The sequence below is a fragment of the Phallusia mammillata genome, chromosome 6 (assembly GCF_965637545.1).
Source record: "Phallusia mammillata chromosome 6, kaPhaMamm4.hap1.1, whole genome shotgun sequence".
Lineage (NCBI taxonomy): Eukaryota > Metazoa > Chordata > Ascidiacea > Phlebobranchia > Ascidiidae > Phallusia > Phallusia mammillata.
The window spans coordinates 17,753,490-17,780,595 of NC_137257.1; the positions used below are offsets into that span (position 1 = coordinate 17,753,490).

A 27,106-nucleotide genomic window follows, 5' to 3' on the forward strand; every position below is an offset into this window, starting at 1 on the left:
TTCTTAAAAAAAAATCAAATTGTCCGCCACATCGAACTATTTTGCTTTATAATGCCAAAGTGAAGTATTTTGCTATTTTGCTTCATATTGTCAAAGGGAAGTAGGTAAACCGGCACATATATTTAATTCAAGTCCCGAAAATTCAGATAAATTAAAATCGATTTTATTTGTGCCCTATTAGAAAGTAGTCCTTCCATTTGCTGCATATGGCTTTATTGAGCCTTCTTCCTCCCGGTTACGCCTGAAACTGTACTCCCGCTTCGCTCTCACAGCCAGCTTAGCCCGCCCCCAATCTGTCCATACTTAGCCCTTTTTAAATTTGTTAAGCCATTAGTTGACCTTGTTTAGCTCGCTAAGTCCAGACTTAACCAGCTTAGACTTAGCCCCTGTTCAATGAACTACGTCAGTGATTCTCAACCGGGGCCCTCTGGGCCACGCGTGTCGGTTCACTAGAAACATTCGCCAAGATACATTAAGTATTTTTTTTCTTCGTGGCGTAACCCCTTTCTTTCGTAATGCACAAAATTAAGGATATGTTACAAATGTCTTGACTTTGGATTTATTACATACGGATGTTCATTCGTATTTTTAAATTAATCGACAAATTGTCACTCGGTCTTCGTGGCACATTGGGGCCACCAAGTACCATACCTACTTGATTTGATGTGATTTTTCTTCAACAATAAACTTTAACGATTCTGGAACTAAAAAGTTGATTTGCCGTTACCTATTTTTAGGATTCGGCTTTTTACCTAATTTCATGGCCATAGCAATTTGTGAAACGTGAGCACTGTACTTGTTAAGGTACGCATGGCCATGGGCGCCGGCAGAAAATTTTGCAAGAGGGGGCAAATTTTGGCTGATAATTTACCGCATCAAGAATTTGTTACATATGAAGCCATAAATCGTGTACTTCACAATTGAGTTGCCTAAAAGTTAAAGTATTGAACGATGTCACAAATCCCCGCGCTGCCACTTTAATTAGGTTTGCTTCTAAATATGTTACATTGAGGTACACTGAAATTCCAAGAGGGGGCAAGTGCCCCCTCTTGCCCCTACGTGGCGGCGCCCATGCGCATGGCCCATGTCTTAATATTTATGCCGTTTGTCTGTTTTATAGAAATTTATTACTACCCCTATAAATCCTGGACTTTAATTTAAGTAAGTTTTTTATCTGCGTTTTTGTGTGTGCAGGGGTCACTGGGTCCTAAGGGGTTATTTATTGGGGGCACAGGTCCTTAAGGTTACTTGAAGGGGGGCACGATCTATGAAAGGTTGAGAACCACCGCACTAAGCCATCGCTTAGCACACTTGGCCCGGACAAGGTCTGATTACATCCTAAGCTCCGACTGTAGGCTGCACAATGCCTACCATGTCATTTTGCAATTTTTGACACGCCGTGTAAGTCCTAGGTGATGAAGCCATAAATGTTTGCTCAAAAAAAGTTTGCAACAAAAAAAATTTTTTGCACTGAAATAAAAATATTTGCACTGGAAAAAAAATGTTTGCATCAAAAAATAAATGTTTGCATCGAAAAATAAATGTTTGCACTGAAAAATAAATGTTTGCACTGAAAAATAAATGTTTGCACTGAAAAATAAATGTTTGCACCGAAAAATAAATGTTTGCACTGAAATAAAAATGTTTGCACTGAAAAATAAATGTTTGCACTGAAAAATAAATGTTTGCACCGAAAAATAAATGTTTGCACTGAAAAATAAATGTACGCCAAAAAAATGTTGAATTGCACTTGTGGGCCACCGTACGCAACCGTACGTATACGATACGACAACAATAATTGCTGAATCAGCAAATAGCTGACGCAGCAATTATTGCCAACGACGTTCTTTCTGGTAGGCAGCGAAGCTTTTTAAACTATTACAATACCAATATAAAGGTAACAAAAATTACACAGTTCGTGAGAACGTACTTTCAAGTTTATTACTCTGTCTATCTAAAATATAATATTACCTACTAGTATTACGAAAGCCGTATAAGATTTCACGTTGAACAAAGCTTTATCACACAAACAAACTACAATTGTTACGCCACAACAGTATTTAAACTGCAACTGTCGCATCACAGCACCACTTGTATCAGTAACTATCACGAAATCGAAGACACGAAATAATCTTAACTTAACACTAAATGCTGCATTGCGTGTGAGGTTGTCTCCCAATAAACTCCGACTTGGTGTCATCATTTTAAATCAGATTAACAGAAGTATTGCTTGTGCGGGTATTATTTTTCTTCCTTATTTTTTGTTCTTTTTCCATTGTGGGTTTGTCGCAATATGAAATGGTGGTCCGCCAAATTTTTTTTTTGAAAAGTGAGCCGTGAGGTGGAAAAGGTTGGGAAGCACTGACCTAAACCATTTCTTCGTTCAGGTCCTGCGCTAGTGTCTTTAACGTCTTTAACCTTTTCGTGTTTCAGAGCGACTGTGTTGGGTAGCTGACATTACCCTGATATAGACGCCCTGTATAGGATGTCGAATCGTCTGATGACTGGCGCACGAACACAAGGAAAGTTTATATTTCTGTTTGTTGTAAATTCTACACAATAACGACGAACATACTACTTTGTTGGTTCTATCGACAACTACTGGCACTCAGTTTACAGTCATACAGGTTACATATAAGACCAAAAGGGAAACACAAAAATGTGAATTTGTCTGTTGAATTGACATTTCGAAAGGTGAAAAATGTTGCTTAGTGTTCTTAAACTTATTGACTTTAAAGCCAAAGGCAAGGGTGGAATCACTGTATCCTGTAAACCTAAAACAAACAACAAGTTTATTTTATAGACCTGTGCATTAACCACGTAAAACAGGGGTTATGTGCATGTAACCTTTTTCTCTATTGGACCCAGTACAATTACAATAATTAGATCTGTAATGATGCATACCAATTCTGCGTAGGCTTATATTGAGTTAACACGTAAAATTCGCATTTGATTCTATAGCCGCATTATTGTTATTGTCAGGTGACAGAAAAATATCACTGGGCGCATTAATCTGCTAAAAAATAGAAAATAATTGGACTCGTTTTCCAGTACATTTGAAACCAATCTCGACGGGCCCCACAACCTTTAATCAACGGGCCGCAGGTTGCACACCCCTGACGTAAAAGTTTTAACGAAGCCTATATATGCTAACCTGATGCTGGATTTATGCTCCATGTTGTCACCAATAGTAAAAAAGCCATTTTTCAAACTTGTTTGTATTCGAACTTACATTTATTGTCCATCCACAATTTCGAAATAGTGTGTGCCTACAATTCGAGTTTTAGTGAATGTGCAATTCAACGTATAATCCATTCGACTCTCCCGTGCAATCAGACCATTTCTTTTTCCAATAACTCCAGTCAATTGAAAAATTATTGTTTCACTTTCTGGACTGGCCTACAAACAACAGTTAACAACAGTTAAACCTACAAACAACAGCCTATAAACAACAGTTATCGGTTAAAAAATAGCCTTGTTGCTCTTTTTTCGTTTGTCTGTTTTCTAAAAAATAAGGTTTTAGTCACATATAGACACAAAAACATTGATTGAGTTATTCTCATGTTACGACAGTCCAACTTTAAAACCAAAATGCAAACGAGCACCCACCAAAGATATGTTTACAAAAGTGTAGTACTTTTTTTATTGAAGTAGGTCTTATGCATTTTTTGTAAATCTTTTTCAGTGCTAGAAATATTTTTATTGTGTCGATATTGAAATTTAAACCGTGCACAAATTAAGATAAAAAACTAGCATAGACAATCATTTCTATCGTACAAAAGATATCTTACTATAATACGAGTGAGGTTACACTTGTCAGTTAAATCGTGTTCGAACAGATAGCGGAGTCCTGATTGATCAGCGTAACGGCGCCCTCTGCATTCTGCGGGATAGGCGGAGGTGTCGTCATTAGGGGGGAAATCCCCAAGACCCATGTCACCAAGGGAGAAGCCGGCAGCGTTCATGACAACTCGATCTACACTGTAAAAACACACACAATTTGGTTCTCAAAATGCTTTGCAGTGAGCGTGTAACGACTTTTCTACTACCTAAACCCTGTTTAATGGCTAAACAAGCGGTAGGCCTCTTTTCTAATCTAGATTAGCATATTTATGAAACCAGTGGGGTCCCCCAAATTTCTCCAGCGGTTTCCCAAAATTTAATTTAACTAATAAATAATTCGTTTAAGCAAATATGGCTATTTTTTGGTATTTAAATGAAACACTTGCGGTCTCTTAAAACTACTTAGCGGTCACCCAAACCAAACTTTAAAAAAAAACCTGGTCAAAGGTACAATTAAGTTTCATCCAAAATTTGGGCTGGTCATTTGGGTAAGTTGCAATTTTTGCTTACTAACCTAAATTACGTACCAAAGGTTTGCGTACAACAGGTTCAGAACCACTTGCTTAAAGAAAAACACGTGTATGCTTGTTATATAACAAGCTCGGAGTGAAAAACATCAGAGACTAAAGAAAGACATGTGTAAACATTACAGTAAAAGGTCAAACAATCGAAGATAAATAGCCAGATACAAGAAATACTGAAACCAGGTAAAGTAAAAAAGAGAAGTATAAACAAAATAAAACAAAAACTACCAACACTCATAAATTTGTGGCTGCTTACGTCAATGTGAATTTTGTTTTATTGCAGGTAGCCACAGGGTTGAACAGGTTCCAACTTGTATGGTCAATGAAGTTTTCCATCGGAAAAGCGTTTGTCGCATTAAACTCTGAAACAAGACTCCCATCTGCACAAACGCTTGTTCCATAACCAGTACTTGCTACAGCCTCTTCAGGGTCGCCTGTAAAAACGTGAGAGGCTATAAAACATGCAATGCACGGTGTGGTTTTCTTCGACGACACTCAAGTCTAGAATAGTTTAAAAAAGAAATGTCGCCATTCTTTGAAGGAGATGTGACAGTTAACATAGTTACAAATATTAAAGCTCGTAATATGATCCAAGCCAAACTTGTACTAAAAAAATTCCCTTGCTTTCCTCAAAGTCTGTATAAACCACAGGTTGTCCTCCAATTGTTACACAATAAAGCCTATATGGAGCCATTTTGTGTCTATAATGATACAGTGGGTATAGGAAAATAATACCTAACTTTTCTGATTTTTACAAACTGGAGAGCTTCAAAGCGACATTTGTTTCCCAAATTAAAAGAAAATTTCGGGTTCTAACATTTTAGCGTAATATTACGAGCTAATATTTTTATGTGAATTTGGCGACTTATTTTTCATGTAAACTTTAAATATTTGCATACAGCGTGCATTATCACGCTCTAATGTTGGAACCTAAAAGTTTTATTCGATTTTGCCTGTCAATTTCGAATAAAGCGTACTAGTTTGTAAAATAAAAATCAATTTATGTGTTTTTCTCTATACCCGCTCTATTAAATAGGACACTAGATGGCGTCCATGAGGCTCTATCGCGTAACAATGAGTTGGACTACTTGTGTTCTATGTATGCTTTGGCTTAAAACTTTTTTCCGTTTTATTTTTACAAATGTTTAAATATTTTCAGGTTCATTTCTATTTTGACGTTGCAAAGTTTACCTGAACCATCACAGTTTCTGAACTGAACTCTCGAGCAGTCTGGGGCCCAGCTTTCTTGCCTTCTGTATTCCACTGCGTCGATTGTTTCAATTTCATCGCATGACAGCACTAAATATCAATTGCACTTACGGTTATAAAGTTTCTTTACTGTATTGTTTTTGTTTTTTAAATAGTTGGCAGTTCGCCATCCTAAAATAGTCTAGTGCATCGTTGGTTGGTCTTTTAATTCGATCGACATTGCACGTACAAGCACAAAACTTAGATCATGCAAAACGCGTAGTTAATGAGATACAAAATTGCAAGTTGCACTGGGGTTTTTGAGTCTCTTCAGTTTGACACCAGTACGGTTTCTAAGTATAAAATGGAACAGGATTGACTCAGAGCTTTATTTAGCCTTCACTTCTGCAATTTTGTATCGCAGTTTTACAATTCACCTTCGAGCCTAACTAAATAAAACAAATCTTATATTTTTAAAAAGTTGATTTCAAAAAATTGTGTTTGGACCGTTGTTTCTTCGAGTTTCAGGGCAGGTTTGGGACCCGCTTCTGGCCAATTTGGATTTCTGAATATTCAACAGGTATAAATTTATTTAGTTTGGGCTCATAGAATATTCTGTATTTTTCCGAATAAACACAGCACTCTGGCTATTACAATCATTAAAATCTTACCATTCGCCACCACACAGGAACCATTTGCTATTTTTATAAATCCGGTTTGGCACACAAACTCGTAGCCTCCAGTTAAGTCGACACATATAGTGTTCGGGGGAACCGCCAATATTTCACACTCTGCCAAATCCTCACAAAATGTACCGTTTCCCGTAAAACCGCTTTTGCACGTACACGAGTAGTCAGCACCTGATAAAACGGAAGTGTTAAGTTTTGGGTGCTGTTGCAGTTTATTGCCGACACCTCTTTGTAGTACATAGCTAGTTTTCGAATCTCTTTTAGTATTATCCGTCAATTAGGTTATTTCTCAACCTCAATGACTCAACATTCTTGAGTTTAGTTTATTTCGCCGGTTATACAAATCGTAGCAGTGCAATTGCCCCAAAAAATTTACCAAGCCGGAAACAGCTGCGCAACGTTGGGATATAGCGCGATTAAGGTAGGGGCACAATTGGCGGGAAATGATAAACGCGCTGCAGCGTATACGCCGTTACTAAAAGCGTTATGTGGCAGGGATTCATTAGAGGGTGAGGTTGGCGCATTATGGCAGGAGTGCACAACCTGCGGCATCGAAGACGAGTTTTTGCGGCCGCGAACATGTCTATTAAAATGCATGTACTGGCGGCCGTGACGTAATTAAACTCTTGATATAAATTTGATTTTCAAAAGTGCCCCAAAACTCTATTTTGTGGGGTTGGAAAGATTACCAGCTGGTAACTATATGCACATGTTGTGTGCAAAAATGCCAAAAACACAATCCCATCTCTTTTATCAGTAATTTTGAAACTAAAAATAAGCAGACCTATGGCGGCCTTTGGTGAAATCAGGATCTGCGATGCGGCCGTCATAGCGACAGGTTGTGCACCCTGCTTTAGCGGCAGCGTGCATTTTTGGTTAAAAACCCATGTTTTAGCTTGACTACTTTTTAGACGTTGCAAAGTGGCTATTTGGTAAAGGGCAAAATAGTATACCAGGAGTCAGCAACATTTTAGGTGCAAGGAGCCAAGATCAAGGTCAGGCAAGTCGCAACATGCCGTACTAATTTTGTAATTCCAAGTCCGTTCCATTTACTGTTTACAATGCTGTTAATTCTCAAATTAAGCTTAGCTTCAATAAATGTTTTCGTTGTTTGGCTACGTTTTGCCAACAATGCAAAAAGTTGTCTATTTTAATATCAAAACTAGGAGTAGCCTACTATAAGACTGTCAACTACATTACTTTATGAAACCGAGGACCTTTGAAGAATATATATTTTGTATGTTTATGGTTTTTTAAAGTAATGTATTTGTCCAACTATTGTTGGAAGAAAGTTACTTGTATTTACAAGTATTGAGTTATTTGTGAGGAAATCGCTAACAATCAGCGCACATATAAAGCGTTGTAAATAAAGTTTTTATACCGTAAAGCAAAACTTTTATGAGCAGAATTTTTATCAACAGGGCTGCGGGCCGAATAGTTTTACTCGCCTCAAGTATATACCAAAGGTGGCAAGGTGCCAAAACACGGCGGCAAACATAGTGCACCCCAAATTAGCTTAAGCTGATAACACACCACGATCTTACCAGTGTTATAATAAGAAGCAACCGTGCCTTCGTCACCGCAAGTTATATCAGCTGTGGGTCCGCATTGATTAGTGCACGCACCAACCATTTCCGCTCCGACTGGATCATCGTCTGTACAGTGACAGCTTGTGGCGAGCTTTTTTAAAACAACGAAGTGGTTAAACACATGTGTAACGCAAGTTAGTCAAACATAGTTAGACGTTTAACTTTTTTTAAACGTACGGCATAATGAACTTAAACGGCATAAATTTAGGTTGCCTATCGCAGAACGTTTTTTGTGCTTGTTTGTTGGTCAAGCGCATCTAACTGAACCACGGTTCCCAAACTGTGCTACATGGCCCTGCCATGGACCACCAAATCGTTTTGGATAGGTCACAGAGTTACTTAAGTTAGTACTAGTTTATTATATCACATGCTGATTTTTGGGAAGTTAAATTCGTTTTTAACCATACTGTTGTACATATTTGTTTAAACTTTGCATTTTGTGGTAAATCAAAAAACCAATTTGAAAAAAGTATTCAAACTTCAGGTCCAACAAGATTTTAGAACCCCTGGACCAAACTATTTAATTGTGTTCTTGCTCTGTTCTTACATCTTTTTGTACACACTAGGGCGTTATAGCTCCCACCACTGGGCATTATGTGAATTTTGATTTGCATCTTGTACTTTATTCAAATACCACGTCAAATTAAGTTTGTGTAAGATAAAGGTTTTTACTTTTTTAACGTGCCTTGGCAGTGGAAAACAAACATTGATAAGCCCTGGTGTACAGGATGCAAATAAGCCACTAATATATCCTTTAATGCGACGTGTTTATTGTTACCTCATTTGCATGTAAGATCGGTGAACTGTAATGCGATTAATTAGTGTCAGTCTAGGTCTGACCTATAACGTTTCCTGAAACAAAACATGCATCATATAATGTCAAGCTATAATATTTAGCATACACGTGTGTTATAGATACCAACCGACATAGACTTATAATTAGTCAACGTACCATTATAAAAAAGTAACGTTGCGTGGCAAGTGCCTAATACGACGAAAAATCATTGTCACATTGCTGCACATTTAGAAAAAACTCGGTAGGTGTCGCAAAGAGCATAAACACCTGTTTAAAACGCTAAAACTAAAAATATGCTGACGGTGGGGGCTATTTGGCTTTGGGTATGCTTTTGTCTTTAAAAATTGAAAAAAAATAACTTCAAATCTTAGTTTCAAATGTGTGCAATTTAAAAACAACTTACTTCACAACTCTACACTTCTTTAGCTGCCCAATTAATATTTCAGTTCTTTGCACCATCTATCGGCATTTATCATACTGGCACTTTAACACAATTTAACATGTTTTTCTTCCCAATGCTGGATTGACTCATGCAGACACAAATATTTTGACAAACTAGAATAGCATATTAAGTTGGACAATCTTATTGCAAGTTCCTTGTAGGATATTTTTTACAATTGAAACAATTAACCTGACATTTGCAGTCAGTCACCGCAACATTGTACAAGTCAGTACTTACTGTGATAACTGCGTAAGTGGTGCCCAACGTAGTACAAGTTTCCAAGCAATCGAAAGCTTTAATCCCGTCGGCAACAACGAGCGAAGGCGTAGGAAGACCACTGTAACCGTAGCAACCAACCACACCTACATAATAAATGACAACGTTATGGTTTTGGTCACAAAATAAATCAAGTATACATGTATGCAGTAACTCCTCTATGTTAATGTTCAGGCCTTCTTTAAAATTAAATTTAATAAATGTAGAAAAACTTTGCAGGCTTGAACTTGGGTATAAATCCTAAGAAATTTATTCTGGAAATCATTCCCAGGTCCATTTCCATTCTTGCAACGATTTCCACCTTTCATTAAACATATCACAAGTTGCATGTGTAATTATATTTCATTCTTTCGCTGTGACAAACTAAAATGTGTTTTAAAATTATTCTGTTAGATAAACAAGGCCATAAAATGAAACAGGTTTGTCTTCCGCAAAACCTATAGCGCCTTATTTCGGCAGGGTAGCCATACCGTCTTAATTTTTAGAATTTGTCCAACGTCCTTGTTTTTGACCTGAGTCCTAAACGTAGCGAAATGGCAGTCAAATCCTTGCTACAAGTAAAAGTAAACCTAGACCTGGGCTGTCGTGAGATGCACGAAGGAGTTTTTTTCTAATGGGTTGCTGAAACAGATTGTTTCGGGAAAAATATATAGCACATGATACATGTCATGGCTCAAAAACGTTTGTTTCGTTTCGTATGAAAGTTTCGTTATTCGCTTGTCCTTATTTTGAGGTTCATGTCGATGGCAACCCTGGCTATGGGTTATGAGGAAGAAAAGCCTATACTTGTGTACTCACGCTCTCTTGATGTACAATCTGCATCAACGTGACAGTCACTGTTTTCACAGATATCGAAGGCAGGGTCTGGAATGCAACTTTTTCCATCTCCAATGTAGCCTTCCTTGCAAGTGCATTCGTATCCACCTTCCAAGTTATAACAAGTTGCTCGAAACGGATCGCATTCGTCAGTTCCCTTCTCACATTCATTGATATCTGAATACAAGTAGTGACCTCTCAACTTAAAACAATGATTTCCAACCGGGAAGGAATTCCTCTCAAAGGACGATTTTAAAACTTGAGGGGAGGAATTTACTGTAACTTAGTTTTTACATATGGTTTGTACATGGACAGTTATAAGCTCTTAGAATATGACTTGTGAAGTTGATGAAAGACCCAATTTCAAATGATATTTCTATGATTTAGCATCTACTGTGTAGTATATATTACGGAGTAATGAAAATTATCTGAATTGTGGAACAATTTGTCGAAAATGGTTTTAACCATTGACTTAAAACTTCTTACGCATAATTTTTTATTATTTAGTATTTTTATTTTCTACACAGTCAACTAAGGAAACACAAAATTTTCTAGTTGAAGCGATTTTCATCGAAACTTTTTTGTGGTGGAATAGACTGTTTTCTGTTACCAAGCACTAAGAAGTACGATAAGAAACGAATATTTTGTGACATTCTTTCGCGGCAGATTGTAATCTGTGCGTTAATTGTCATAAATTCAGGTCATCTAGCTAGTGTCTTCAGTTCGAGCGCAGTTATTTGCATGTTTTTTTTACATGTGTCTAGTTTTAACAATGTATTGGGAAACTATATAATACTGAAGTAGACTACACTGAAAATAGGATAGATTCTGCAATCGAATTATTTACGGAAAGTTTTTGGTTCTAATGTCAATTCTGGTTTACTTTGTTGGGATTCGAACATGAATTATACTTAGTTGACATATGTTTAACCCTAAACGAATTATGTGTTGTTTTGCCTAAACCAAAGCTTCCACACCGGATATATATAGACCTCAGGGGTTAATTTGCTAAGGGCCAGGGGTTGTGTGGGGAAAATTTCAGTTGGTGAATTTTGTTGGGATGTTGAATGTTTTTGGTTAAATGTAACTCATGGGTACACTTTATAGTAGAAATTTGCCACGTGGTATATCAATGAACAATTTAAGCCTGTTAGTAACTAACCAAACTAACTAACTACCGTTACAAGTTTTTCCTGGCACGTAAGTGTCATCTACCCTTCCTTCCTCCCATCGCACCCCCTCCATAGGACAGCCACAGTCGATGAATTTTGTTGTACTATTAAACGTGCAGTCATAATCATCGTTCAGCTCGTCGTAAAAACAACGAGAAATTCTCATCGCACACACGTCGACCACTAAACAAAAAAGAAAGGTACATCAAAGACATTTTTCTTGTCTTTCCAATTGCCAAAACGTATGCCAAGAAGTTTTGATATTTGGGTTTACTGTCACATTATTTTAAACCTGGGTCCTGGACGGAAAAATGCACAATGGCATATTTTAATCACAAATTCATAACTGGGATCAGTCCTGAATCGTCAATGCAGACCAGCGATCACGGCACACTCATATATAAATAACAGTACGCCAGGCCCATTGAAGGCGCCATATACCGAATCAGCCGGTCACCAAGCATTCACCACCATGTGGCAAGGCGTAGGCTAGAAAAATCGGTATAGCGCCTTCAATGGGTCTGGCGTACTGTTATTTATATATGAGTGTGCCGTGATCGCTGGTCTGCATTGACGATTCGGGACTGATTCCAGTCATGAATTTATGTTCTTCTTAACTGGAATATTTTACTAATCATTTTTGATATTTATGTTTTTTTAGACTTTTAAGTGGCCCGTGTTAAACATATTTTATACAGCACTATACGGAAGTATGTTTTGCAAACTGAATTAGAAAATATTATACAATGTCTGAGGCCAAATAGGTTTAGTGCCAAGCGATCTCCCAACTTAATACTTTAAATCAAAAAATGTCGAAAAATCAAATAATAATGGTCAAATGGATTTGCAACAAATCAGGCAGTTCGACAGGAACTCATGCTGAGCATAACGCATTTAGGCGTTGCCCACCCACCGGGGATAATAATGATAACTTACAAGTAGTTGGTTGTAGCTAATTTTAAGTTTAGTTGATAATATATACGCTATTGCTGCCAGGCATAATATCAAGTCTATAGAGCTCTTCTGGCAAATGTACAGTGGACGATAAACAAAGGAAGAAAGGAAATAAACGCAAGCACGTCACAACGCAACTTGATAATTCACTTAATAATGTGAAACACGTTGCAAACGAAATTAAACCACAGGTCCAAAATATAACTTACTTGCGTCTGGTAACCCGAAATTTGCGAGAGATTCGGCTATTGCTGTTCTTCCGATCCTGCAACTTGTTCTCGCGGAAATTAAAAGGTGATGGCCGCAGGTATCAGTAATTTGAAACGCCCGTGCAATGTTTACCACTGTAGAAACACACAGAAAATCTTTAAGTGTGTGTAACCTATTCCCTACTTCGTCAACGGTTTAATGCAAATTTAAGCAATTTTTTTAGGCGGTATACCGCTCTATATAGAGATAGGCCTAGTCGAGCCAGAACCCGAGTACTCGGTACCGAGCATCGCTGTTTTTTATGCTCGGTGCTCGACCGAGCAGTTGCACAAACTAACCCGAGGACTTAAATGTGCTTATTGATGCCGTGGTACAGTAAAACAATATGGTTTGAAAGTTTTTCCAAGAACGAAAATTCTTATGTCTTAAATGCGTTAGGTGGTTAAAAAGCGCGTACTTCTGGGGCCTGTACGACTTGGCATTTGGAAAGCTAGCCAGAGCACCAAGCATTAACGTGAGCCGCTTCGGTGGATTATTTATTTAGGGCCACGCCTTGGTTAGATTTTGGATTGGGTGTATTAGTGTTTAAAACTAATAAAAGATTTTTAAACATAACACGTTTTGTGAATGGTTTTGAAACGGATTAAGTTTTGTAGCTTTGTACGTTGGTAGATAACACAAGACATACCTTCATTTGTAGCAATCCACAGTAATAAAACAGCCAATGATGGTACCTTCATCTTGTCGCCAATGTTAGTTGTTTTATAATGCGGTAGTTTACATCTAACAGATCATCGAAAGCAAAAAACACCCGCAGGACTATTAGATACTATATCTATGTTTGTCTCTTGAAAGTCTAATCTAGGAAACAAATTGGTGTAATAATAAGTCAAGTATTAAAACAAATACTTGTTTCTTTTTGTCAAAGGCCTAAAACTATGTGACTTATCAAAAGTAGTTGACTTCAACCAACTGAAATAAAATTCACACGATAACAGTGTACGCTTCTTAAGTCTTAGCGTTTTCAGTATTTCAATTCATTCCTATGCAGTAGTCAGTACCAACGAAAAACAAACCAGTGGTGCCGATATGGGTCTTGTATTACTATTGCGTTGACGCATTTCCTATGCATTGTCTGTTAGGTTGATTACAGGCAAATCGCAAACACCGCTTTACAAACGATAGCTGTAGACTAGCTTTGCCGTACTTTTATTACATTTTTAATAAACAATTACGTGGGGGGGGGGGAATGATTACGGTCTGTTATAACAGCGGTCGGCAACCGTTTTTGCACTGCGGACCGTTTTTAAAAGTGAAATTTTATCGCGGACAGTTCTTTAAAAAAACTTCAAACATTTAGCAATGAAAACGCCTAAATTAGTTTATCATCCCCGGGATACATGGGCAAAATGTTTCAAAGCATTTGACCTGAAAAAGTATATGGCCCGGTGACGAACTCCTCGCGGACCGGCGGTTGCCGACTACTGACCTACAAGGAATTGAAAAGGGAATGGGAACTTTCAGGGCCGCACACCATTTGTAATAGCCTTAAGCTTATAGGAGCATTTGACCCATGTCGTTTTTACACAAAAAATACAAACATTTTCCTAAAAGATACAAACACTGTATAGCTCTAGTTAGAAACTTGAACATGTAAGCCAATTGTATAACGATCAATCAATGCAGGCCGTTTAAAGGGAAAAAAACGCGACATCTTGATCATAGAAAGAAATACCGTTTTTATTTATCCACTATATTAACCTGATATTTTCATAATTTAGATGGCTAAAATAAAAACTTTGACTAATTTTAATTATTTCTTTTTTATGGTAACTCGTAGGCGTTTAAGGTGCCTTTGTTAACTATACCTATATGCGTGCTTAAGTTTGAGCTTGTTTAATATAATACCTCTAAGCAGATTTTTTTTTAAAACGAACGACATAAACCGTTGTTTTTATAAAAACTGACCTCTAACGTATTGCATGCATTTTGAATTAAAAATTTATGTTTAAATAGTGGTAATATTTTTATTGGACCTGGTAGACAAAACGCTTGTTAGGTATTTTCAGTTTTCATTAGGTAACCAAAACGTATCGTTATTAAACTTTGTATGTTTTGTAACTTTATACTTTCACTATAAGCCCATTTGGTTGACACTAAATTAAAGAGGGTTATTGATACGCGGGGCCCTTAATACTACCAAAATGGATCTGTTCCTACCAAAGAGTAAACTGAAAATATAAAATTATTGCCGTCCAGTGCTATGTAAAGTTTAATTTATGCCTATAACACTTTTGACTGTGGTACTCCGTTTATTAGAAAACTAAAACAAGTAATAACATACATTATTATATACACGGCAAGACAAGACACAGATCTGTGAAGGCGAAGCAAATCACACAAAAAGGGTAAAAGTGCAGTAATCACATCGTGTTCATTTTTAAATAGATTAAAATATTTTGTATTAACCATTTTTATAACGACTTCATGCACATTTGTTAGACACCGTAAAAAGACTAAGCATCGTCTGCTAGATCGGCAAGATCGGGCATCTTGTATGATTTGGAAGGTTCTTTAGTCTTTCTAGCAACCAGAATTGCTGCAGCAATAAGCAGAATCGCTACCACCGGTATCACTACGTAGTACCACTCGAAGTTACTGTTTCCAGACCTTGCTGCTATACCTCCAGGTACACCTATGAATAATAAGAAATTGTCAAATGTCAACATGGGGATGTTTCACAGTACGCCAGGACCTCTGTAGGCGCTATATCAGCCGGTCACCAAGCATTCACCATCATGTGGCAAGGCGTAGGCTAGAAAAATCTAGCCTGCGGTGAGATTCGAACCCACGACAGGAGTCTTTGCGGGGATGTTTAGGAGTATTTGTACTTTTTGCAAGCAAGTAAAAGGTCAAAGAAACTAGTGCAGCCTTTCAAACTTGCCTTGCGGATTCCAAATTAGGCATTTAATTTCAGTTAAGTGTTTACCTGATTCCCTTTCTTACTGTATTACCAAAAAACCTAAAAGAGGTCAGGAGATGTTTTTTTTAAAGAGGTCAGGAGTTGTGTCGAACTGAAGTTGTATTTTGATACACCTTAAAATGTGTTGTTGCAACCAGTTCGCACGAGCAAGCTTGAAATATTGTAAAGTGATTGATTGCGGACAAAACTTACCCTTGCAAAGAGTTGGATTTTGAGGATCCACTCCAAAACCCGAAACGCATCCACATAGCGCTTCTCCGTTTTCGTCGACGCTGCATTCCTGCTCGCAACCCCCATTTGCTTCACCACCGCATACATCACTAAACACGATCGCACTGCTGCTCACTATAGTTGATGTTGGCAAAAATTCATCACTGTTGCAAGTCTGTGAGACATTCAAATGTCGCATTTTTGGTTTCATTTTTCGGTTGATACAAACGCAAGTTTGTGATATACAAGGTAATTTAGGTTTTGTCATCAACATTTGTGGACGCTAGGTCAAGATGCTTTAGTGTTCAGCCAATCGGAAACACTTAACGCTATACTTATTTTTTTACGGTCGTAGACGATTTTTCCTTAGCGCGCTCACGGTCTTAATGAAATGAAACAGTACGTAATTGGAAAATACTTTTATGTCGTAACGACGCCGCTAACTAAAAATAATTTAAGCACAATGATTTAAAGTAAAACAAATAGGCATAAACTTGTCCGAATGGACCAGGCCCGACCTTACAGGCATTAAAAAACCTGAGCGGTTTGTCCACGGAAGCATCCTGGGTTTAAATCCCGCCAAAAAGACGAGGTTGGAATAAATTAAGTGAAAAATATAACTTTTTTAAGCGTATAGATTCCCGAACTGAAAAACGAAAACATTCAAGTAAAATTAGGTAAAACTGTATGATTACCTAAATGAACAACAAACTTGGTAAATTTACTAACATTATATTGCTCTTTGAATATTGTGTAATATTTGTCACAGAACAGCATAATAGTACGAAAAAATCACTTACATGGCAGCTGTCGGATTTGCTTGTGTCACATTTGTTCACAATGCAATGCACATAGATGTTTTCTGATTCCCCGCCAGAGAATGCTGACGGGTAGAAACCGAACCGTATGCTATTCGCTTTGTTCCTGTAGATGGTCACGGAATTATCTAGCTTTAAGTCGTCAGCAGCGTTGCACCTGCCAAAAACAATTTACTATTTGAAACCGAGTTGTAAGAGGGCCTGAAATTGGAGTTCGATTACGGCCCAAACCCGAATCGTTTTTGAGAAGCCCGTTAAGGCCCGAGTATTTGATTGACAGGCCTATGATAAAAAATTGAAGACACACGCAACAGACAACACAGGGCAATGGCCTAAACAAGAAGTAGGACTTTTGGGTTTTCTTGATCGACTTATAATTCTGACTTAAAGGGTTTTGGCAGAAGAACAAGATAACGTTTTGTAACACTTTGGTAATATATGTTGAACCAAGTTTTTTCTTGGCCACCCTTTAATTTAATAGGTATCATATGTTGTACCATCATATAATATCACAGCATTTTATAACGTGGAACTATTAGATTACGTACCCTCTATCAAAAATGCTGCGTTTTTTTCCTTGCTTTGAATCAGAGCTATCGCTTTGCCAACATCTCATCCATTGAAGGGCATTCCCGCTTGTGATGTCCACTTCGAGAAAGGCCATTTCTCCGGCTTTTACTGGTGAGCTTGGTTGGAAATCGAACAAAAACGTTTCACTGCTTTTCACTTGGAGGTTCGGCATGACCGCTTCTCTGCGAAACAAATGACGGACTTCATTAACATATAATTTGAAACAGCAGCAGGGCGCTTCATTGTGTTTCAAAATACTGATAAAATGTTTCAATTTGTGATGTAAATTAAGCTACAGAAAAATAATCGATGTAAAAGCATATGAGCCAATAAATGATAAGCTGCAGACAGTGCACACTGTTTCGACCTATGAGACCTTATAGGTCGAAACAGTGTGCACTGTCTGCAGAAAAATAATCGTTTTTAGAAAAAAGATTCAGCATTTTTGTAAGTGGGTAAATTTACACTTCTGAGTTATGATTTAAAATATTTTAAAACTTTTGTTATTGTTTTAATTACAATATTTCAATGACTTGAAAAAGATACTTAATTTGGATTTCATTCACGCAATTTTGTTGTTGTTTTGTTTGAGACGGCTCGTCTAGAGTCACACAAAATTACAATTTGTTATTAGGCCTTTAAAAAATAAAATAAAACTAGTTTTACCGTTTTCTGCGTGGATTGTAAATAGAGAAAAAGCGAGAATTGACCACTTTCGTTTTGGTGTAGGTGCAGGTCATGTAGAATCTAAGTCTGGCTTGCCGAGAGACCACGTTGGGAGTACCTCCTGTGATTCCGGTTAAGGTGAAGTATATTACTTCTTCAGTGTCACTATTCTGCAAAATATATGGACAGAAATTGAAATGCGCTTTCAAAACGAAAGTTTTAAAGTTGCTTTAACTTTATTTCATGTGAATTATTAAAAGGTTTGGCATTTTTATCATGTAACAATTAAAACATTCATCATGCAAGTTCTCTATTAGCCTCTGGTAATACAGGCGTAGTAGTTTAGCTTATACCTATTAATATTTGTATGTAACCAAGCCAAAGTTATGCAACTTATTAATAAAATTGCTTTGTGGTGAAATTCGCCTCTAAAAACCACTTTCCAATCAAAGTTGCTCACAGAAGTTGTATTGTAATGTTCACCAACGCCACTGGTGCAGGGGAGGAATTAACTTTAAATTGTACGTGTGGTTTGTAAATAGCCACATTAGCTCTGGGAATATAACCAGTGAAGTTAATAAAAGTCCAAATTTCAAATGATCTTGGATTCGTCGATAAAGGTCCACTGGATTAAAAATGTGTTTTAAAACCACAGTCATTGTTTCGCTGCGTTCACCACGTTTAAACTACGTTCTATCTTGTTTCACGTTTTGTTACCCAACGTTCGGTCGTTTATAAAGTGTCGTTTAAATTATTCTGATGCCGACAAAACCAACATTCCTTACCACCATGCGTGTAACGCCACATGTGTCGGAAAAATCGTGTTCGAACAGATAACGAAGTCCAGCCTCGTCGGCGTACCGGCGACCTCTGCATTCGTTGGGATAGAGAGAAGTATCACCTCCCGCGGGGAAGTCGCCAAATCCCATTTCGTCCAAGGAAAATCCGGCAGCATTCAACACAGCGCGATCCAAGCTGAAAAGTCGATTTTAGTTACAAAGCTATCAAGCGAACATTTTTGCGCCAGTCAACAGACGTAAGAAGAAACAAACTAGTATAAAATATGACAAATCGAAGAGAAGCTTGACAGAAAAAAAGAATAAGTGGAAGAAATAACAAGGTGAAGGTAAAAAAAAGAAAAAGAAACAAAGGCAAGGGTTTGGGGATCGACTCCAACCCAAACCAGTGTACAAGACCGAAACAAAGCCTGATACCGAACTTCGAAAAAAAATTGGGCCCCAAAAAATTATGTTTACCGGTTGAATAAGTTTTGGCAGATAAAGACCCCTAGGTTTTACGGTGTGCACGCAAAATGGTAAAATGCATCTTGTGTTTATCAAAAAGTGAAATTACACCACCCGATTTATCACTCAGGCTAAAACTAGAAAGCAAGATAGAGTAATAAGAGGCAAACAACAGAACGATTTTTGGACACAATTAAGAGTTAAAATCGAAAAGTTAGTTACTTCTGTTAATGTTTACAGAATCAATTGTAACGACACAAAAACACTTACAGCAAGGAAAATTTTGATTCACCACATGTAGCGATCGGGTTTAGATACTGGAAACTGGTGTTCGTTTGAAAGTTATTGAGATCAAATGTGGCTTCGTGGTCAAATTGCGACACAAGACTTCCACCCGTGCAGGCACTTGTTCCATCTGATGAGCCAGTCAAAACCTCCTCGGGATTACCTTTATTTATAAATATAATTAGACTGCAATATGGTATAAGCGGTTTTCTAACCCAAAATAATGTACTTGTTTATTTTAAGACAGTAAAAAACAGTAATTTTACAGTACAGTAGCTTGCTTTTGCAGCAGATTACAGCTGATTTGTATAAGCTACAAGTATGGAAAGGTTTTCATTTTATTTTGTTTTTTGCTTAGGGGGGTGTACTAGAAACGGGTATTTGCCGGTTGACCAAAAAGAAAAGTTTGCAAAGCAACATGTTTAGCTGTTTCAGTTGCTATTATAGGCTACTTACCGCCGCCACAATCTTCGAAAATCACACGAGAACAGTCAGGGGCCCAAGTCTCTTGCCTCCTGAATTGGATTGTATCTATAGCCTCTATGGAGTTGCAGTCAAGTACTGCAGATAAACAGATGTACAAAGTGTGTACAAGGAATACAATTTACAATTAGTCACTCATAAACAAGTTGCAAATATTTTACTTTTTTCAAAGTTTGTTTGTTTGTTTTAAAAGTAGTATAAATATAACAGTGTCATACACGTATTTAAGGGATTGGTTTAGACCAGGGGTCTCAAACACGCGGTCCGCGGGCCGCATGCGGCCCTCCAAGGTTTTTTTGTGCGGCCCGCGAAGGAACTTTTAGAAGTTATGTGTTTTACTCGGGCGGAATACCTAGTAAAACTAGTGAGTTTACATGATATATTCATTCTCTGATAGCAGTATTTGCAACGTTTAAATGGCATAATCGAAATAGTCCTTCTTTAGAATCAGCAATTGCGATTGTTGCGTCACTGTTATTGTTGTGTCACTGTATGCCATTGTTTCCACACAAAGCAACAGGGCAGAGTTGGCTCTTTCACTTTGCTACACTGTATATTTGTTTGTTATTTATCACAATATTGTTTGTTCAATAAAGATAATGGGATTAATGAACATTTCCCCTTTTTAATCACACAATATGTTTGTTGTCATGCTACACTGTAACAAATGTTTCGATAGTGCGGCCCTCGACTTACTTAATCATAGTTTGTTTTTGGCCCTCAAAGCACTTTGAGTTTGAGACCCCTGGTTTAGACGATTAAAAGATGCAGAATAAGTTTAAAACATGTCATAAATGAAGATATCTTAACACAGTACCATACTGTTCGGTGGCGTTGCCAAAAATTGTTCATTTTTTATTCTGGAAATAGGGATTTTAAACTATGGCCCCGAATGCCCAAGTTTTAAGACATTTCACTCATTTTTCAAGTTAACTTGTTTTACTGATTTTTTACGTTGCATGGTGGTTGTTTTTTGTTTACATAGGTCATGACTGTATGAAGCAACACCGATCCAGATCAAAGTTGCAACTATAAACCAGACGAGCTTACAGTCATGCGAGGTTTACAAACCTCTTATGTGAAATTAGTCAAACAATCATACCAGAATTCGGATATTCTTACCGTTCTCTGCCACACATGCACCACTTGCATCCTTTATAAAATTATCGTTGCATAAAAACTCAAAACTTCCAGGAAGGTTATTACAGGTAGAGTGTGCAGGCGCTGTTTCCGTTATACATTCATTGGCGTCGGTGCAGATTTCGCCGGTGCCTTCGTAGCCCGAGTTACATGTACACGAGTGGTCGGCTCCTGCCAGGTTAAGTGAGATCAGTCAATATTGGAGCGTAATTAGAATAAATACATAGGCTTGTTTACTGCTTTTGCAATACAGTGCAATGTCACTCTCAGTTGCACTAGCTGAATATACATACTTCTTTTATTAAATCAAGCATTAATGGTCAGAGTAAAACCTAGAAAATAGGGCTTCAAAAATGGTGTCTAACGCTACAAAGTGGTAATTAAAAACGAACCTATGATACCGACAAAATTATGAAATTGTTGTTTTGTGGCAATTCAAGAGGTCAATTTTTTAAAACTACCATAAAACAGTAAACAAGTTTCGCACTGGAGTGAATTTTAAACAATTACGCAATCCCTCCATAATCCTACGCATTTCATGACCTCGAATATTTTCGACTTACTAACTCTCATTATAACGCAGCTAATCTTGTTAAAGAATCACTTTGTGTGAGAAAACATAAACCAAAATGAGACGTTGTAGCAATTTTACACTTGCCGGTATAATAGAAGGAGGCAACTGCAGTGTCACCGTCGGTGCCACAAAGTTCGCTAGATGATGGTCCGCATGGGAACGTACATGTGCCCATATTTGATGGTTCAGTGTCAGTGCAATAGCAATCTCCAGGCTTCAAAATAAGAACACTTTTAACACTGCTACAATGACAAAGGTGCACAAAATATGGAACCTCTTCAAAAGTTTAAAGGTAATCAAAATATTTCCAGACATGTTTCTAACATTAGGTTACGTTTTTCTTAATCATTTAAATCGGTGTAAGGTCAAATTAAAAGTTTTAATTTACATTCTGCACTAGGGCGTTTGGCAACGAATTATTTTGGTCTTACTTTTTCAAAGGTATAAAATGAGACAAAATAATATGGATGCATTTCGATATGTTGTTCTTTCAGACAAATTCCTAAAACTTTGACCAAGCTGCATCACAATTTAAGCCAAAATTCTATTTCAGAGAGGCCATTACAGAAAAAAAAACTTTCGACTTTTTAATTGAAAAAAAGAAAAGAAAACAACAATCATTTCGATCTTTATCTGACGATTTCTTTGCAGGAGTCTTTACCGCAAACTTAACTTCCAATAAACCAAAATTGATAGCATGTGTTGGTTTAGGAAGCAAAGTAGATCACTAGCCGTAAGGCTTTTCCACGGAAAGCATTGTAACAAAACACCAAGTTTCTAGTAAATATCAACACCTGATTTAATGTTACACATACCGTAGCTGCTGCGTAGATAAACCCCAGATTCGTGCACCGTTCGTAACATTTGAAAGCTGTCATTCCATTATTAGCTATCGTCAAATGAGGTGAACCCAAACCAGCACTTGAGAAACATCCAAATTCGCCTAAGTTCAAATACTCGGTTTAAATATAATTGTCAACCATTCCACGGACCAACAGAGCTTAGATAATATTGTCATGGTGCAAACGCATTAGGAAACACTGAAATGCAATAATTTACGGACTGTTAGGTTTGACAAATTCTACGCCCTATCAATGTTTCGTGTAATATTTACAACATTTAATTGGTATGTACCATTGACACTTAGATTGCGACAAACACATAGAGTGTTCGTTTTTTGCGGTGAACCTAAACAAAAAAACATAGTTCTTCAAAGAAATATTGCAACTTTTATGTGAGAGGTTGGTTTTAATAAAAGGGTCAGTTACGTAATTGCATTTTTTATCCATGCTTATAACTTGAATCGTCACTTCAAAAATGAATATTTGTGCCACATTTTCAATCAGTGTTCTATACCGGAACTGAACGTTATGCAGGAACGAAATAAATATTTTTTGGCTGAAATGTCCGAAACGAAACACCAAAATAACAAATAGTAGTTTATCGTTTTGTTCCGGTATTTTTGATTTGTTTTTTGTTTTTATTTCGGTATTTTGTTCCAGGATTTGAGTCATAAATATTTATTTCGTTCCGGTATAACGTTTCGTTTCGGTACAAAACAGTGAAATGTGGCACAATTTGGGAGCACGGTATCAACGTGTAATAAGCACCTAAGTTAGTTATTGGTCTCAACCACACAGAATGACAACAAATAAATACTCTAGCATTTAGGTACTTACGAGCACGGGGTGCACAAGCAGCATTGATGTCGCAAATTGGAGCAAAACCATTGAGGCAGGGATCGATAGCCGGGTCTGGGGTACAAATTTTGCCATCTCCTACATAGCCGTACTTGCAAGTACATTCGAAGCTTCCCCGGATATTGCTACAGTCAGCACGGGTAGGGTCGCAATCATCATTGCCGTCCGCACATTCATCGAGATCTACAAAGATCCAAACAACACAAGCTCCTAATAGGTTATGTAATCAACAATATTAATTAGAGAAAGGCTTCCTTTCTTTATACACGACTAAGCACCAAATGTTTTCACACGAAGTGTTAGAGTTAAATTTAATTTCTTGGTAAAGGAAAACATAGCGACGATATTAAATTTGACCGCCTGGGACTTTTTTATGTTGTGACAATAAAAATATGTTATTCTATTTGTATGAGATAGTGATGGTGCTGCTAGGCAGGCGTTGTACTCTATTTAGGCTATTCGTTGATTTACATAAAAATAGATTAGTGATGTGGGCTACTGCAAACACTTTATAATTAACTCTCTGAATTGGTTTTCCAGTGTAATCTTTATATCGCATTGTTATTGGCCTTTTTTGACCCACGACCAATCTATGCATTAAAAAATTTGCAATGAAGCAATAAATTAACAAGCTCACACTCAACGACTGTATCTTATTTAAGCAGCAACAGGCCCACGCAATTGCATTCATAATACTACACAACAAGTCTTATGGTGAAAATAACGGCCCAAATAGACGTAAAAAGCGACATGCTTTATTGTTCAAACGTTTCGGCAAATGCTCATGCCATCATTGGGCCGTTATTTTCACCATTAAACTTATGAACAGATCCGTATATAGTGTTACAACAAGTCTTATTATTACACAATAAAAGTCAGTGATAAACCTGTTAATTACGCCCATTGTGGTAAACCAGTGACTTTCGAAAGGCGTTCTATGGAGCACTAGTCAAACTAATAAATTTCTTGCGGAACACCTGACTACTTTCCACGGAACACCAGTTGAAAATCACTGGTTTAAATGACCCTGAAGTGAAGCATTTTCTCGATTAAAAAAAGCATGTTTTAGGTAACTGATGTACACACAATTTGAACTGTGCAATAATTTATTAAATCAGCATGCAACATACCGTTGCACGTTTTTCCAGGGCGGAACGTAGTGTCGGCCCTTCCTTCTGTCCAACGAATTCCCTCCATTGGACAAGCACAGTCGACGTTGTAAGACACGGCGTTAAAAGTGCAAGCATATTCGTCGTTCACATCATCATGAAAACAAAAAGATGTCCTAGCTGCGCAAACGTCGCTGACTGAAAAAAGCAACAACATAGTTTTAAGCATTGTTTCATACCGGAACGTAGAATTAAATAAATTTTTTGACGTAAATACCGGGAACGAGATACCGAAATAAAGAAATTTCAAAAGATCGGAACGATACGAAATACCGTTATTTTTTATTCCCGTATTACGTTCTGGACATACAACTTGAAAAACTTGCTGAATATTTTGCGCCGTTGCGTCATAAACAAACATTAAAACTACAACAAGGGGTTCGAACCCAGGACACTCCCAAAAAAGAATCTCGCTCAAGGTTTTTTATATCTGTCGTATATGGGTCAGGCGTGCCAGACCATTTGGCTAAGTTAATTCATCAAAGGTTGTCACCAGAAATAAGACAGCGCCGTAGCCGGTCACAAATAGGCTTCTTAAGAACAGACTCAATTTTTTTTAGATCAAAATCGAAACAAGTTTAACATTACTTGTAGGGGGGGGATTTAAAGCCAGGATGACAGCAATAAAGGCAGCTCTGTCCACTCTACAATCATTTAAACCTGCTATCGTCAACTGATTTCCGCACGTGTCTCCAATTATATTGCTGTGACCACCTGCAAAAGCATTGCAAAAAAAGAGAATCAGAAAAAATTGGTAACTAACAATTTTCGAAAAATCAGAAAAACTAAAAAAAAAACATAAACACCAGAAAACTGATGTGATAATAGTTTTTTTTCAACAAAAGTTTCTAAACCCTGATAACCGTGTTTTGGTTGTTTTTGTTTTTATCACTTCCGTTTAAACACTTCAAATTGCGTTTGCCTTTTTATCGATTTATATTAAATTTTAAAAAAGTAATGTTACTCAGCGGTTCTCAAACTGGGGTCCGCGGTCCGGGTCCGTGAGACAATTTTGGGGGGACCGCGAAAAGGTTGAAGAAATTCTATAATATTTTTAGCGTCAGTTTGTGCCACTGAATAGTTGAAATCAAAGTAGAATTGAGAATCGAATGTCTCCATTGGCAAATAATAGACTTTATTGCGTGACTAAGAAAAATGAAACTGTTCGCGCACAATCGCAATGTTTTTTTTGTTTTGTCTGTGATGTCACATGCTGTCTTTGAATCATTGTTATGCGCAATTTTGCATAACTAGCTAAAATCCTGCAATCAACTTTCGTTTTTCTGAAATACACATTCAGACTTAAGGACCGCGAGCCCTCGATATAATGGCAAAGGGGCCGTTTTGAAAAAATAATGAAAAAGTTTGATAACCACTGTACTAGAACGAAGCATAAACGAATTTCTTTCACAAAAACTGAAAGTTTACGGTCAAATTATTTGGACAGTGTTTCAGATTTTGTGACGCATTTATCGACGTTTATTTTTTGAAGTTTAGTTTAATTATTTATAAACAGTTTTGTTTAATGTTCTTTAGGTTATTATTTTTTCCCAACATTAATTAAAACATTTAAATTTCTTATTACGGAAGTCGCTTGTCTAGTACTGCCGTTTGATCTAAATAATTTTCTTCTTTGAAGCAAGCTTAGTCGTTTTCTAAAAATATTTTTAAGCGCTGTTCTACAATGCAACATTTAAATCTGGTCCTGTAGGAAATTTTTAGCGTCATGATCTGGTCTTTAAATCTGGTCCTACGCTACAGCGTTATGTTTTCGAGTGGTTGTCCATTTCTTGGCATCAACTATAAACATATATTTATTCCTAAGAATAGGTCTAAAGTGTTCATACACCAGCGATAATGATTTGAAGTAATTTATGTTTTGTTATTACACTTATTGTGATTTGGCGTACCCACAGATATGTTACATTTGTCAATCAAGATACTTACCTTGAAACAAATAAATCCACAACAAAAGAAGCGACCAAATACCACTTAACTGCATCGCGGACCTTTCGTTTGCCGGTCAACAGGTATACCCAATTTTTTTTACTAATGGTAAACTGTAGTAAAACTCTAAAAAGAACAATTGAATACAAATCTTTCAGTTTTTGTGCGATGTACCCGTAACTTTAATGTTCTGCATTAAATTATCTTGTGCTAAATATACAGACCTAATCCTACAATTTAGTTCGTACTTAAAACTTACAACGTTACATATGACTATAAAATAAAACCGCTTGGTTACCAAGAACTACCAGATACAATTTCGTTCCTACGTTGTTAAAAAAATGGAAAAAAATGCTATTTTTATCTTTTTTTAATTTAAACAAAATCAATTTGGTCTACATAATGTTTTTGCAATATAGTACTGCCAGATAAAAAATAGAACTCACGCGGTTTTGTTTAACGACACATAATGACATTTCATCTTCATAGTGTTGACAATATAAAACATTAAACACATGTTTTCGTTTAGTAAAAACTTAAACACGCTTCTATGATCAAAATTCCTGAACACACGTTTGACAATATACATCCTAAATCTCGAGGTACACCGTTTTATGTTACCATCTGCATCAACTCCATGCAATTCTGATCAGCGCACCTTATCTAATAAACACTGCATATACCTGTTACGTTCGAAGACCTGCTTAGAACGCAGTACGGTGTGACTCAATTGCCCGCGTTTATCCATTGTGTTGTTTCATTTCCTGCGCGCTCCGTGCTCTGATTGTTTCCGTTTTGTTCGTGCATTCGTCCTGGTT

General features: G+C 37.1%; 2 protein-coding genes across 2 annotated transcripts; both read right to left on the reverse strand.

Annotated features, from left to right (window-relative positions):
- Nucleotides 1–1,919: 1,919 nt before the first annotated feature.
- Nucleotides 1,920–13,356, reverse strand: LOC145232672 (uncharacterized). The gene is made up of 12 exons (XM_080097336.1): nt 13,188–13,356; nt 12,499–12,633; nt 11,342–11,518; nt 10,146–10,340; nt 9,309–9,433; nt 7,789–7,924; nt 6,227–6,415; nt 5,559–5,666; nt 4,624–4,801; nt 3,792–3,981; nt 3,233–3,399; nt 1,920–2,774 (listed from the first exon to the last, which is right to left on the reverse strand). Exons 1-11 carry the CDS (start codon nt 13,237–13,239, stop codon nt 3,235–3,237), a joined length of 1,650 nt encoding a protein of 549 aa, XP_079953462.1. The 5' UTR covers nt 13,240–13,356; the 3' UTR covers nt 1,920–2,774; nt 3,233–3,234.
- A 1,435-nt stretch (nt 13,357–14,791) lies between these two features.
- Nucleotides 14,792–26,410, reverse strand: LOC145233868 (uncharacterized). The gene is made up of 15 exons (XM_080098635.1): nt 26,289–26,410; nt 24,930–25,055; nt 24,303–24,479; nt 23,152–23,355; nt 22,288–22,415; nt 21,557–21,686; nt 20,881–21,069; nt 19,732–19,836; nt 19,261–19,438; nt 18,532–18,721; nt 17,747–17,916; nt 17,059–17,262; nt 16,493–16,667; nt 15,675–15,867; nt 14,792–15,194 (listed from the first exon to the last, which is right to left on the reverse strand). The coding sequence occupies exons 1-15, from the start codon at nt 26,341–26,343 to the stop codon at nt 15,016–15,018; spliced, it is 2,403 nt and encodes an 800-aa protein (XP_079954761.1). The 5' UTR covers nt 26,344–26,410; the 3' UTR covers nt 14,792–15,015.
- Between the last annotated feature and the right edge of the window lie 696 nt (nt 26,411–27,106).

Coding starts and splice junctions, on each gene's coding strand:
- LOC145233868 (XM_080098635.1), bottom strand. CDS start 26,343: ATGCAGTTAAGTGGTATTTGGTCGCTTCTTTTGTTGTGGATTTATTTG. Junction 17,917..18,531: donor GTGGCGTTACACGCATGGTG/GTAAGGAATGTT, acceptor TATATTTTGCAG/AATAGTGACACTGAAGAAGT. Junction 15,195..15,674: donor AAATCCAACTCTTTGCAAGG/GTAAGTTTTGTC, acceptor TATTATTCATAG/GTGTACCTGGAGGTATAGCA.
- LOC145232672 (XM_080097336.1), bottom strand. CDS start 13,239: ATGAAGGTACCATCATTGGCTGTTTTATTACTGTGGATTGCTACAAAT. Junction 12,634..13,187: donor GTGGATTGCTACAAATGAAG/GTATGTCTTGTG, acceptor GTGTTTCTACAG/TGGTAAACATTGCACGGGCG. Junction 6,416..7,788: donor TGCTTCTTATTATAACACTG/GTAAGATCGTGG, acceptor CCGTTTTATCAG/GTGCTGACTACTCGTGTACG.